General features: G+C 41.3%; 1 protein-coding gene across 5 annotated transcripts in view; it reads left to right on the top strand.

Moving 5' to 3' along the window:
- The first annotated feature begins 100 nt into the window (after positions 1-100).
- TERT (telomerase reverse transcriptase) overlaps positions 101-14,087 on the top strand; it is a 30,156-nt gene continuing 16,169 nt past the window's right edge. Inside the window, exons 1-6 of one of the 5 annotated variants that reach the window (XR_010367287.1) lie at positions 101-493; positions 1,498-3,385; positions 6,270-6,465; positions 10,662-10,851; positions 12,141-12,323; positions 13,614-13,775. Coding sequence is in view for 4 of the 5 variants with exons in the window: in XM_064430470.1 (XP_064286540.1) it covers positions 173-493; positions 1,498-3,385; positions 6,270-6,465; positions 10,662-10,851; positions 12,141-12,323; positions 13,614-13,775 (2,940 nt within the window). In the remaining variant the exon portion in view is untranslated. Of the gene's footprint in view, positions 494-776; positions 896-1,497; positions 3,386-6,269; positions 6,466-10,661; positions 10,852-12,140; positions 12,324-13,613; positions 13,776-14,087 lie in introns of those variants that run through there. The other 4 variants (XM_064430470.1, XM_064430476.1, XM_064430498.1 and 1 more) reach the window with 4 other exon arrangements.

Below are 14,087 nucleotides of genomic sequence, written 5' to 3'. Positions count from 1 at the left end.
AGCGGCCTCCGGCCCCGCCCGGCCCGGCCCGGCCCCGCCCGCCGCCGGTCCGCGGCCACGCGGGGGGCACGGCCCCGCGGCAGCCTCGCCGCAGCTTCAGAAGGATGCTTTGGCTGCTTCCTCTTTTCCCCGCCTCACCCGCTTTTATTTATTCACTAATGAACCGCTAAGCATGTGCTCCGCGATGCCCGGCGGGCGGGCGGCGGGGTCGGAGGGGCGCCGCGGCTGCGCCGGGTGGACCCGTGCCCCCTTCGGCCGCAACATGGCGGGCAGGGAGCCCTTCACGGCCGTGCTGGCCGCGCTGCGCCGCTGCTACGCCGAGGCCGTCCCGCTGGAGACCTTCGTCCGGCGGCTGGGGGACGGCTGCGGCGCCGGGGACGCCGAGGTGCTGCGGGCCGACGACGCCCCCGGCTACCGCAACTTCGTGGGGCAGTGCCTCGTGTGCGTCCCGCGCGGCGCCCGCGCTATCCCGCGGCCCTTCACCTTCCAGCAGGTAGGAAGGGGCCCGGGGACTCCGAGAGTCCTGCCGGGGCTTCCCGGGGACGGCGCTTCCCGCGCTCCGTGCGGGCGCGGGGGCGGCGCGGCGGCCCTTGGCCCCTGGTGGCTGCTGGCGGGCGGGCCTGGCCGGCGCCCGCAGCGTGCCCCGCTCCATCCCGGCCGCAGAGCCAGCGGGGAGCGCTGGGAATGAGCCCCTGCCTCTTGTTGGGGGTGGGAGAGCAAGGCCCAGGTGCCGGCGTAGGGCGGGCGGATAGCGCTGCGGGGCTGCGTGCCGGGGGCTCCCGGAGTGCCCGGCTGCCCGTGCGGGTAGGGATGAACAAGCCGAGTGTGGCGGGGCAGCGACTGGCGATGGAGAGTGCCCCAGACTTGAGAGATGAAAGAAGAGGCGGGTAGAACGGTCCGTGTTTAAGCAGAGGAAAAGCTTTTCAGAGAGGGAAGACCGCTTTTTTCTAGCGCCATATGAGCCAAACTGTGCTGTGGTAGGAAGCAGAGCTTGCAAACCCAGGACAACTCGTTAAATGGGTTTTGGACTTGTTTGCCGGGTCGTTTCGTTGAGTTTTCTTCTACATGAAAGGAAATGGAGGCCTCAAGAAAATTAGCGTTAGTTCCCTGGAGGTTGGAGCCTGCGCGAGCACGTATGCGTGCCTGCAAACGTGGATCTGCGAGCACGGATTCACTGGAGGCACTGGAGTCTGAGCTGCTGGGGGACTCAACGGGAACGGTGTAGGGCGTTTCCTGGGCATAAAAGCCAGGGTCAAAAGGGCAGATGTTATAAAGATATCCTTCAAGTTGTTGGCTTACTTTGCTACATATGAACGTCTTGCATTACGCTTGGAAAAGCTTAATTTTTGGGTATGATGCTTGTGAATAATTAATGTTGCTTTGAAAGCTGGTGTCTAGGGCTGGGTATCTTTTAATGTGTTTTTATTTAAAGGGTTTATGTGGTTTATGGAGGAATAAGTGAAAAAAGCTAATTTTCTTTTTTCTTTGTTTCTTCAGTTATCTAGTCAGAGTGAGGTCACCGCAAGAGTCGTTCAGAGGTTGTGTGAAAAAAAGAAGAAGAATATCCTCGCATATGGATACTCCTTACCGGATGAAAACAGCTCTCAATTCCCAGTCATGCCACTTTCAAAGATACACAGCTACCTCCCCAATACTGCCACAGAAACTCTTTGTATCAGCGGCTTCTGGGAGACACTGTTGAGCCGGATAGGGGATGATGTGATGATGTATTTGTTGGAACACTGTGCAGTCTTTATGCTGGTTCCCCCTAGTAATTGTTACCAAGTTTGTGGGCAACCAGTTTATGAACTTATTTCACATAGTATAGACTCATCCCTGGTATTTGTTAGGCAAAGGTTCTCAAAGTATAAACGTACTAGCTTGCTTAAATATTTGCGGAAAAGGCTTATGTTTCATAGAAATTATCTTTTAAAGTCATACAGAAAAAGATGTGAAGTTAATGTCTCCAGAATAAGAAATGAAAGAAAGAACAAGAGACAAAGCTTAGTGCCCACTGACCAGTGTTCTACAAAAGCTGTTTCTAAAGCAAGCAAACAGATCAGAATGGTTACTGAAGATCAGGAAAAACGGAGTAGCTCCAGTTCATGTGTTTCAGCCACAGCTCCATCTCTAAAAAGGAAGATTCATGGAGAACAATCTGAAATTCCAGCCAAGAGGGCAAAAATAGGGGAGAAAGTGAGAGAGGAAAAGGCTTGTAGTCTTCTTCCTGATGTAAACCAAAGTAGTTCCAAGAGATCTGAAACTGGGTATGTAGCACCACATTCTGAAAGTGTCATTAAAACCCCTCATATTTCTGAAAGAAGTAAGAGTGCTGTGTCTGGTCCTTCTTTAGTTCACACATCTCGTGGCAGGAGGAAGTTTGTGGCAGGCTCTCTTCTGCAGAGATTTCAGAGTAACAAACCTTTGGAGTCCAACACTGAAATGCAAGCAGAATCACACAGGAAAAGAGTAGAGATTCATACATATGAATCTCAGTTGGCTTCAGGACAAACCAAACCTGTGGAGGGTACTTCGGAATGCAGAGAGCAGGAAAATCCCCAACCTCATTTATCCAAGAAGTTACCAAATAGACTTCTGAGTTCTGAAGCATGCATTGGGAGGAAGTCTCTTCTGTATTCTTGCAGGAGTTTCCAAGAATGTTTTCCTAAATCATTTGTGTTGAATCGCTTGCAGGACTCTCAGGCAGGTGGAAGATGGCTTATAGAAGCTATATTCTTTAACCAAAATCAGGTGCAGCAAAGGCACAACCCAAATCTGCCAAAACGCAAGCGGAGAAAGAAGAGGTTACCCAAACGCTTCCGGGAAATGAGGCATATATTCCAGAAACTGCTAGAGAACCATGGGAACTGTGCTTACTTAGCTCTCTTGAGAAAAAATTGCCCCGTTTGGATATCTGAAATCAGTATGAAAAAAACCAAGTTGTCTTGTCAGGCAGCCTTGCCTAGAGAAGCAGATGTTCAGAAGCAAGCAGAACGGTTCGGGAAAGAGAATGCTGAGTGTGTGACAAGCAGCAGATGTGAACCTGGTCACACTGATGTGCCAGACGACTTAGGTGCTGCCCTCGCAGGATCTGTGTGTGAGGAGTTGCCGCCGAGTGAGGAGCAAAACCCGCGAGGGGCGCGTGATTCAGCCCTCACGGAGCTCCTCAAGCAGCACAGCAGCCACTGGCAGGTGTACATGTTTGTAAGGGATTGCCTGGAGAAGGTCATTCCTGATGAGCTTTGGGGCTCAAACCACAACAAGTGCCGGTTTCTGAAAAATGTCAAAGGGTTCATTTCCAGGGGGAGGTTTGCTAAGGTTTCGTTGCGGGAGTTGATGTGGAGGATGAGAGTGAATGACTGCATGTGGCTTCGTCTAGGCAAAGGTACTTGTTATATTAAAGAACTAAGTGGTGGGGCTGTCAGATGATTGGTGTTTATTGTTATTAAGGTGGGAAGGGGAGGATATTGAATCCAGACTCAGAAATGCTGAGTTCATTGGTAATAACCATAGCTGAGAGAGCAACTGATGGTGGAAGGACACTTAAGCTTGTCTTCCTTCCAAAAGTTGTTTGTATTCGTGCTGTTTATATTTAATAGAATGATGTTTTCATAAACATGAATTCAGAACCTGGGCTAAACAAAAACCAAAACTCTTTCCCATCCTCTCCTACTATTCAGATTGCACTAACTCAGAAAATCCATTGAAGTGTGACCTAAGCATATAAGGAATGAACACTGTCTGCCTGTTTGTTACTGTAGGAGTTCAGAAAGAACTAAAAGCAAATCAAGACACTTGCAGTGGCACAGGTTCCTCTGCTAAAAAAACCCAGGGTTTTTTACTCCCTCACATCAACCCTGTGAGAAAGATAGGAGTATGAGACCCATTCAGTGCAGGGATTGCCTACTATAGAATCACATAATGGTTGGAATTTGAAGTGGCTTTAAAGATCTAGTTCCAACCTCCCTGCCATGCACAGGAACACCTTCCACTAGACCTGGTTGTTCAGAACCCTATTCAGCCTGTCCTTGAATCTTCCAGGGCTGGGACATGCACAATCTCTCTGGGCAATCTGTTCCAGTACCTTGCCACCCTCACAGTAAAGGATTTCTTCCTAACACGTAATCTAAATCTAATTCTTTCAGTTTAAAAGGTTTCCCCCTTGTTCTGTCATTACATGTCCATGTGAAAAGGGCTGTCATCATCTATCACCTTTTCTAGAGCCCTTCTCCAGGATCAAGAGAGCCTCACTGAGCTTCAGCCTGGCTAATTAGTGGTGCAGAAGTCCCCAGGCTAAGCAGTCCCTGGCTAAAAAGCTGTCATGAGGGCAACTGCTGATTGCTTCAGACTGTGTATGAATCCATTTCTCTTTAATCCTCTTTTGAAATGACAGGTGAATCTTCCTTTCCTTGAGTTTGTTCTTCAGATTCCATCCCAGGATTTAAATCTGGGCTGAAGCCATAGTTCTGGGATGATTGCTGTAGGATCTAGTGCATATTTCAATTTTTCTGTGCTTCTGTTCTTCATCTATTGCAATATGGATTGTACTCCCTCAACTGGTATGCTTAGAGTGTTTATTCTTACCTGGTATTGTGCTTGGATCCTACAGTAATGTGAACTGAAAATGGTATTCTTTTGTTAAAAGATGCAATAATTTTGGAGCTGTTACAGGTTCTTTCAAGTGTAGGAGGAAGATCAAAAGTCTGATGTTTGAGAACTGATGTCAAAAGTAAGGGAGGTTACACTTTAATAAGAAACTCTTAATTCTAGGAAACAGTATTTCTTTATTCAGATACTGTGGTTCAAAACCACACTTTCCAAGATGTTGAGGAGTTAAATATTTTAAAAGGTTTTATTGTACAATATGTGTGTGATTCATAGTAATTTAGAACATCTGATCTTTGAAAAATATGTCCTCTTCTCTGGCCATATTCCAGACAAAGCAATACATAGGCTTATTTTAATTTTCATGGAAGTACTCTTGTGTGCTTGATGTTTAAACATGCTTTGAATTGTTTTGCTGCACTGTAGGTGGGTTATTTTTCCTTCAAAAGTAGTAGTGATTTCTTGACAATTTCCTGAATTGTAGTCATTGTTTACATCTGTTGTCAATAACTTGGAAAAGAAAGAATCTATTTCCAGGGCAGCTACCTGTCGGCATCCTGATTCAACTTGCATATTACAACTACATATGGCAACTCTTCAGTTAGAGATTTTTCCAGCAGTGAAATTTTCCCCTGATGTTAACTGCCTTCTCTTGAAGTTGTACTAGTCTTTTTTTAAGTGCTGTAAATACAAGAAAATGTTTCTGCCCTGGAGCATGCAAAAATGAAACAGAGTATAGAACTGAAAATTTATTTCCATTTTATAAATTTTACTGTCAGGTCTGTTGCATCAAAATCAAGCTTTTTTTAACACATTCGTGCCATAACTATGATGTGTGCTAAGCAGCTAAACTAATATTTCTGCGTAGTTTCTTTAAGAATCCTGTTGCATTTGGGCTAAATTCTACTCTTTAAATGTAATTGGAAACGTTATTATTGGAAGTTGGCCAAAACATCAGTATTATAGCCCAGGGCTTATTCCCTGTTTATCTGTATTTAGATGTAATTACAAATCTATGTGACCTTAAATTCGGCAGTAGTTAGGAATGCTGTGGGTTCATAATAGTCCCATCTATAAGTTGGAAGTACTGATAGGCTTTGGGTGATTTATATTTTTTCTTTGTTTTTCTTTTGACTGCAACAATAAGTTTTAGGATGTCTGAAATAAAGCCTAACCCTATAATTAGTTAGTTTTCATGTAATTTTCATTGGGAAATCTGAATGTCATTCTTATCCTCAAATCATCCCAGTTTACTTTCTTCCTTTTTTTTTTTTAAGTTTTGTATTGTAGTAGACTTGTTTCTTTTTATTTTACCTCTCCTTCCACAATAATCTTGCCTTTGTGCATTAAAGATCTTGCACAATTGATGCTGGGGTAAGAAAATAAGTCTTTAGGCTACTGTGGCATGTATTTGTGTCCTCCATATGTCAGTTTGTCACTGCAGATTAGTTCCTGTGTTTATGCTTTAAGCTTGGGTCAGTTGCATTATTTAATGCCCTGAAAATTTGGAGTGTCTCCTGTGTAATGGTTTGTACTTACCTTTTTTCTTTCTCATGACCTCAAGCTAGGGCAAGAACGTTACCCAAGTTGTTTGTGTGTTCTGTTTCTTTACTCATGCTAAGAGTTGATAGTTACTATAACTACCTTTGAATTATTTATTGAAGGTGATCACTTTGTTCCTGCCGATGAACATTGTTTCCGTGAAGAAATTTTGGCCAAATTCCTGTACTGGCTGATGGGTACCTATGTTGTTGAATTGCTCAGATCATTTTTCTATATCACCGAGACCATGTTCCAGAAAAACATGCTCTTCTACTACCGAAAGTTTATCTGGGGCAAGTTACAGAACATTGGAATTAGGTAACACTAGAAAACTAATTAACATTTAATGGATATGTAGAAATCATGTGCTTTGTTTTATAAAGGTATATTTCTGGTTTAATTTATTGTCCATTTATCTTCATTTTATTTGCTTCATTTTCCAGAGGAAAATTTAGCCTGTGATTGTAGTATGTGCAGTTAGTAATTTCAGAAATATTTTGTGTGAGAAAACTAATTCAAATTGATACTTCTTTATTAGAAATCTTTGCAATAATAAAATCCAGTATGAAGAGGATTTTGTTATAAGTCTAGTTTTTATACCTTTTAAGAATGAGTAAAACGTGGTGATAGAATACCAAAGTAACCTTTTAAAATGAAAATTCATTTAAAAAATACTCAATTTCCTTCAACTACTTTAATTTAGAAAAAGACAAGGCTCTGCTGAAATGCTGTACTACTCTATTCATAAAAATCACACAGTAGCCTAGTGGGTTTAGGGTTTTTTTTCCAAAGGTTAAGGGTTGTTTTAGAAGCCACAGCTCCTTTTTTAGTATGGCTGACATTCCATGTTGGTTTTTTTTTGGTCTTAAAAATGCATACATGTATTTAAGTTAAAAGATTATTTAAGACAAAACTTTAAACAATTGAGAAAATAGGAAAGGCAGTTTTAATGAACAGTGTTGCGCACCTATCTCCTTAGTTCACATCTTTCAGGTTTTCATTATAATTGCTGGTATCTGAGAGAGCTTTGGAACTGTGAAAAATTATCATACTTCATGTCTTGTGTTTTAATGGCTGTTTTGTAATGGTGAGCCTTTTGCTTTTGCTCTGATCTTTTCGTCCTCAATGTTATGTGTGTGATTTTTCCCTTCCTGCCCCGTCACTCCCTGATTTCAGCATTGATATCTCCAGTCCTTTCTTTGCATTTGTGTTTGCACTTAATGGGGTCTCGATCTTGTTTGCAGTTTTAGCACAGCAAACACACTTTGAATAGTAGGAGAATGTAATTTTCAGTCCCACGCATTGTTTGTCTTCAAACAGCTGTAGTGTTGCAATTAAAACTGTTTTATGCAGTTTCAGTGTACTTAAAGGCTATTTTTTGGCACAAAATATGATCAAGCACTGACTTTCACATAGTAGAGATAAAATAAAAAATAATAGAAGTAGTAAATAATAGATTTTTTTGTGGGGTTTGTGGTTAAAAGCAAACAACTTGGAATTTAGCTCTGTTGTTTGTGTTCCCAGTTTCCCAGAAAAACTCAATGTGTAAGGTGCTTTGAACTAAAAAGATCTCAATCTAGGGTCTTGTTTCTTCTGATTTCCTCCCTACATATTTCCTTACCATGCAGGAAGCCCCTTCTCACCTTTTGCTTGGAAGGTCTCTAAACTTGTTGGCAGCTGGAGAAACATCCTAAGGAAATGCTGCTGCATGTTTGCCAAAGGCGTGTTCCAAGAACAGGATGTTTGCTTCTGGCTACAGGAGTCATAGTTTATAAGGACTTTGAGTCTCATTCCAACAGCTGCAGTTAAGCTTCACTGACAGGGCTTTCAGCACTGCTCTTTCATGTGTGATGTGTTACATGAGGTCTGCCACGAGCCCAGCTTCTTGCATTCATAGAGATGGCCAGCTGCCAACTTCACATAGGAGGAAAGAAATTGGAATTTAGGTCTTTAGAGATACTGGGATACAAGGTGTTTAGGACAGCCTTGGCTGTTTTGAGCCTGTTCAGACACTGTCCGCTCTTAACCAGCCAGGCACTGCTGGTGAAGTAGTGCCAAAGGCTTCTGAGCTGCTTCCATCTTCTCTGGAGGAATGTCTGGTGTTGCCCTAATGGATCTTCTGTGGTTGTTCTGGTTCTCCTCAGCTGAAGCTGCCCAAGGCAATTGCTCTGAGCTGGTTCATAGGAAGGCATTGGTAGCCACTGATTCCTGTTGAGTTCTGCATCCTCCCTTGGAGGAAGACAATGCATGGAACATGCTGGACTGAGTGGACCTGGACCATACTTGTGAGCTTACCTTTGTATTGACTGCATTGCCACTAGGGAGTAAATGCTCATCTTGAAGGACTGTCCTTTTGAGTAGATCATCCTGGACAGAATCCCACTGGAGGATATGGAGCAGGGTTCTGAGAGGGGCCCTGGATCTGTATATTAGCCTTGCTGTATTGGTGGAGATCAGTGTGTGCTGTCATTGTGAACAGACAACTTTGTATTAATTTTTGAAGCTATACCAAACTTCAGTCCCCAAATTAAAAGCAGAATTTGCTAAGAAAAATTCAGTATTTTGTGATACGGTTGCTTCAAGTTAAATATCCTGCAGAATGTCAAGTTGTGAGTTAAAAATAGTGAACACAGTGTTGAGAGCACCTGTTTTCCTAAAGCTCATGCCACCTCTGACTTTGCCACACACAGTGGCTGCTGAGGATTAAAAACACTGCAGAAATTCAGAATCTTCCCCGTCAGATTGAGGTGAGATATCAAAAGACAGCAGGGCCATTTAGTCAAGTTCCTTCAAGTTTCAGTGCTTAACAGCGTTGTGAGCGCCAGTGAGAGCAGCGTGCTTCAGTGGCTGCTAGATTAGCGCACATTCAAAATTATCAGCACTGCCATGAAATAAATGCCATGAAATAAGCAATGAATGTTGCTGCGGGCAAAATGGCATCTCCTGCTGGCCAGAGGGAGTAGCCAGGATCTGCCAATAACTGGTCTTTGTCTTCACTTTCAAAGGAAGCCATATTTTTTAGCATAGTGATAGAGGTTCATTGGGGTTTTTTTTCCTTCTGGTCTTGAATGTGAGCTGTAAAGGGAGGAAAATTTGATCATTAAGTTTTTTCTGTTGAACTGGAGTGACTTGTTTTATCCTGGTTATCTATCTAATAGTATAGTAGATGTTGTGTTCAGCAAAGACTATAGTTTTGTAAAGAGTATTGATCCCTCACTGTGGAAAAGCAATCATCATTTCTGCTTTTCTTTGGGCAGCATCTGTACCAGGAATTTAGTTTGAAAAAAAATTTAATATTAATCCTCAAAACTCTTTTCAGTAGCTCAAGTCACTGGCCTTGCATGCCACTATACCTTCTAGGTGTCATGCACTGTGTCCCTCAGACACCAGGAGTCCCAAGCAGACAGATCATGAGCTTGTAGTTGACTTGTATAGGCATACAAAAGAAGTATTTGTGAGCCTCTCTTACCTGCATTCTTGGCTTCTCAGGTGTCTGCTAGAGCGTCTTTACCAAGTTTCCACCATTTACCCACTGCCTTTTGTAGTAGTGTGGTCTCCTTTTGCTAAACCAGCCTGTTGGATTGTGTGGGATGTAAAAAGTCTTCATGCAAATTTAGATTGATGTCCAGTCTTTTGTGAGGACTTGAATTGCCTCCCTTCCTTCCCAGGGTAATATAGCCATTAGTCTGTAGGGCACATTTTGTCCATCTGAACAATACAAGCAGTGCAGGAGATTTATCCAGGTCTTGTATGTTGCAGGTGGGGTACTTTAACTCTGCATCTTAAGTAAAAACAAGGGCTTTTGCTCCACCACCGTTTTCCTGATTCAGTGTATGGAAAAGTATTGATTTTGATTTTTTCATGGAACTGTAAATCCTGGGGGGCTGGATCTGAGAGAAAAACACATTTCCCATTAAGGTAAGCTTGGGAAGCTTACCTGTGACTTAGGCACCTTTGGTTCTTCGTTATTTTCTGCTGTTTGCTTCAACTGACACCTGCTCATCAGAGTCCTGCATACCTAAAGCCCTTATGTTGTCAGTGTATCCCAGCACCTATTAAGTGGTAGATCCCATAACTCTTAGGAGTAGAATGGCCATTACAGTTTGTATGTTCTTCCCAGGAGCTGTCTTAGAGTAGTTTTCGGAAGGTTCTTTTCAACTTTGTTAATGCCTTTCAAACTTCTGAAACCATGAGCAATGTCCAACTTCCTGTTTCTTGCATAAAACATATTTCATAATGTTCCTATGTATTCCACAAATCTGTGCTTAAATTTAAATTTGTGTTAGTAAGGGTTTTTATTTTCATCAAGCAGTAATATATGGTCTCTTTGTATTACATTGTCATTAAGATACCGTGATATTGTTCTGAAATTCAGAATTGCATGTCACTTTCTGTAGTGGTTAGTATTTGTATAATCTTAGAAAAATATTTGGCTTTAGTTATCATAAAGACATTGAATGTTTTAGTTTTCTGCCTTTCCTGTTGTTTACACTGATTGTATATTTGTGTTTTAGAAACCATTTTGTCAAAGTACAGCTACGGCCTCTGTCTTCAGAGGAGATCGACGCTATCCATCAAAAAAAATTTGTTCCTGTGGCATCAAAGCTCCGGTTTATTCCAAAACCAAATGGGTTGAGACCCATAGTAAAAGTGAGCGGTGTTGTTGGACCACAAGCACTCAGCAAGGAAAGCAGAGAAAAGAAGGTTTTTATTTATTTCATTGTTTTATATGCATTTGGTGTAGGTAACTCATAAACGGAGTAAGGATTTGTGTTACATAAAACTAGTTTTAACATGATGGACTGTAACATTCTGATCAAAATGGCTGAATGGGTCTGTTGCAGCTTAGCTTCTCCCTTTCCAATGCTTAATTACCACAAGCCTCCATTTCCAGCATTGCAAACTTCTGTTTGCAAACCTGCCTTAAGGAAATGAGCCCAATAGAATAACATGGCATGTAAGGTAATCCCGTTTGTTTTTTTTATATGGGTGAGTCTGGCCTGTTAGGATTTGCCTTAATACTGATGGTGCGTGTTGATCTGTGAAGTTGCCTGTGGAGCCAGTGAACAATGGTGAGCTGGGTGCATTGCAGAAGAGGATCTAAGGAAGGGCCAGGAAGCTGGAACAAGCACAGCAGAGAGATAGGAAGGAAGCTGAGAGTAAGTGCAGTGTGGGAACAGACAAAACACTCAGGGCACAAAATAATCTATTTAACAGGGCAGTTAGCCAGAAGGAATAGTTTCACTATTTTGCCTGCCTGAATTAATTGCTTTTCCTTAAGGCTGAGTCTCATTCCCAATATTGAATGTTCCCCAAATCGGTGAGGTGTCAACAGCTTCTTAGCTCTAATTGTTCATACCATGTGGTCCCAGACCAGGTGAAAAGATCATCAGCTAAAAGCTGTTCTGAACTGTGGAGTGCTATTTCACATAATATTCCACGTTATGGTGTTTACAGAGCTAATCTACCTGCATGACTTCAGTGCTGCTCTGATGTACTTGACTATCCCCACAGCTGAGTTAAGTCTTTGCCCAATTACTTGAATAAAGTACCCTGGAGAGGCCCAGCTGATAGTGCAGCTGGAGTTTGCATAAAATCTCAGAGCACACCTTCTCTTTGCTGTTCTTGTTGCTGTCATTACCTCCAGTAGAGAGAATGAATAATATTTAAGAAGATTTTTTCAGATCAATAGTGAATTTGTTTGCTGGCATTCATCTGTTTATCACTGTAACTATTACACCTTGATTTCCAAGAGTCAAGTATAGGAACAAAACCTTTTCCATAGGATTTAAGTGTACCAAAAGAAAAATCTCTGAGACTTTGAAGTAGTTACTGCAGTGATATTCAGGCTTTCTGAAAGCTTCAGTTGAACCAAATGATATAATAAATACATAAATTTAATTTCAAACTTCATTTAAATTTATAGTATTTGTATTGCAAAGAATTTAATGTGTTTCAGCATAATTTAAGGTAATTCTCTTTGGTCTCTTTAGATGAATCATTACAACACTCAACTAAAAAATCTGTTTAGTGTGTTAAATTATGAACGGACTATAAACACCAGTGTTTTAGGCTCTTCAGTGTTTGGGAAAGATGATATCTACAAGATATGGAAGCAGTTTGTTACAAAGATTCTTGAATCTGGTGGTGAAATTCCTCATTTCTACTGTGTAAAGGTATGTACTTTTAATTACATATTCAAAGTAGCTTTTCAAAACATGCTTGTGCAGATACTTTTATAGCTGTATTAGCTGTAATCTGATTGCATAATTTTTTTTTTCTCTAAATAAAATTCTGTGCACTCCTTCTAGACTCTGGTTAGTTTTTCAGTGGGGGTGGTTGATTGGTTTTTGTGCGTGGGTGTCCCTGCAGTAGAGTTTCCTCTACTTGAGTGTTTTTCTGTCCATCTTTCAGTTGTGCAGGAACTCCTGCTTCTATGCATGCACTGAATTTTTTGCAGTCACATTTAGCTGGTTATAAAAGTGGGAAAAAGAAGTTTGGATAGCCTTTTGAGCCATATGAAAACCAGAGAAAAGTGTTGTATGTGCTTTTGAATAAAATTTGTCTCTTCTATCTCAGTATCATTAGTTTCTGTTGAAAATGAACACATGACTTCTGGTTGGTGTCTTTCCAAGAAGTTTCTTCTCCCACTTGGAAAAAAACACTGCTTGTGGTAGCCCATTATTTAAAGGAGTTTGTTCTTCATCTTCACACTTTTGTCAGTTCTGTCTATCAGGCAACATTTTGTGTTTGATTTCAATTCATAGCTTTGAACTGGGGCAATGTATACAGAACTATGTAAAATATACAGATTTGTATGTGTTGTAGGGGAGCTGTGTTCTCATCTCTCATATGTTGCTTGTCATGAAATAACTTTCGTAATTTTGTCTTATCTTTCTAGCCAAAGGGTTGAGTCATTGACATAGAATTTGTCTTATAATAATCCTAGGATTGTTGCTTTTACAGAAAGTTTTCTGGTTTTACTAGGATAAGTAAAAGCATAGGTAGGTTTCCAATATAAAAGGAAAGGAAGGGACAGGTAAAATATGTAGGTTTGCAGCTTTCCAAGAGTCTAAGGTGTCATCTCCATGGCCATATGATGAGGCAAGTTTCGTAAAATATTTAAACATGAGAATACTAGTTATTAACTTAAATGATTGGAAGTTTAGTGTTAGACTTAAGGTTGCATGTGGTATAATCTTCTGTTAATAATAAGAATTGTGTTAAAACTGATGATTTGGATATTCCTTTCTAAGGGAACACTTGATGAGTGGGCAAAGCTGTTTCAGAGAAGCAGTGAGTTTTTGGCTTGTCAGAAATTTGGCCTGAATGGTGCAATAATTTTACTCTCATGTGATCTATCCTTCAGCCTTGCTTACATACTACAGCAATACTTCTTCTATACTATTAGAATGTTTACAGCAATATTGCTGAATATGTAGTGGAAGATCTTCCTTCTGTTTCAGGCTGATGTGTCCAGGGCTTATGACAGCATTCCTCACAATAAACTTGTGGAAGTGATTTCGCGGGTCCTGAAGCCCGAGAAGAGAACCGTGTACTGCATACGGCGCTACGCTGTGATTATGATTACCCCAAGTGGAAGGGCCAAGAGGCTCTATAAGAGACATGTATGACTTCCTGATTTCTTCTCTTTGCTGTTGTAAGCGTATTTTGGTCCCAGAAAAGTTTTTCCTTTATAGCTTTCTTTAGCCACCCTTTGAAGTGGTTAAGTACTTAGTAAACATTTTTTTTAATGCTGTTAGATACTTTCCAGGGGTAGAAAAACTTGGTTTTAGTCCATACCTTTTAAAGTTTTTGCTCACTCTTAGTAAAGATAAAAATAAATCTGTTGTGGAAATAGGGAATTGTAGGTGAGACATTTCATTTTAATGGTAAAAGAATTGTTGTATTAAAATAATGCAATAAGGCTGATTCTTTGA

The sequence above is a fragment of the Passer domesticus genome, chromosome 1 (assembly GCF_036417665.1).
Source record: "Passer domesticus isolate bPasDom1 chromosome 1, bPasDom1.hap1, whole genome shotgun sequence".
NCBI lineage: Eukaryota > Metazoa > Chordata > Aves > Passeriformes > Passeridae > Passer > Passer domesticus.
Note: the sequence above shows the minus strand (reverse complement) of the source record. Positions and strands in the feature narration are given on the sequence as shown.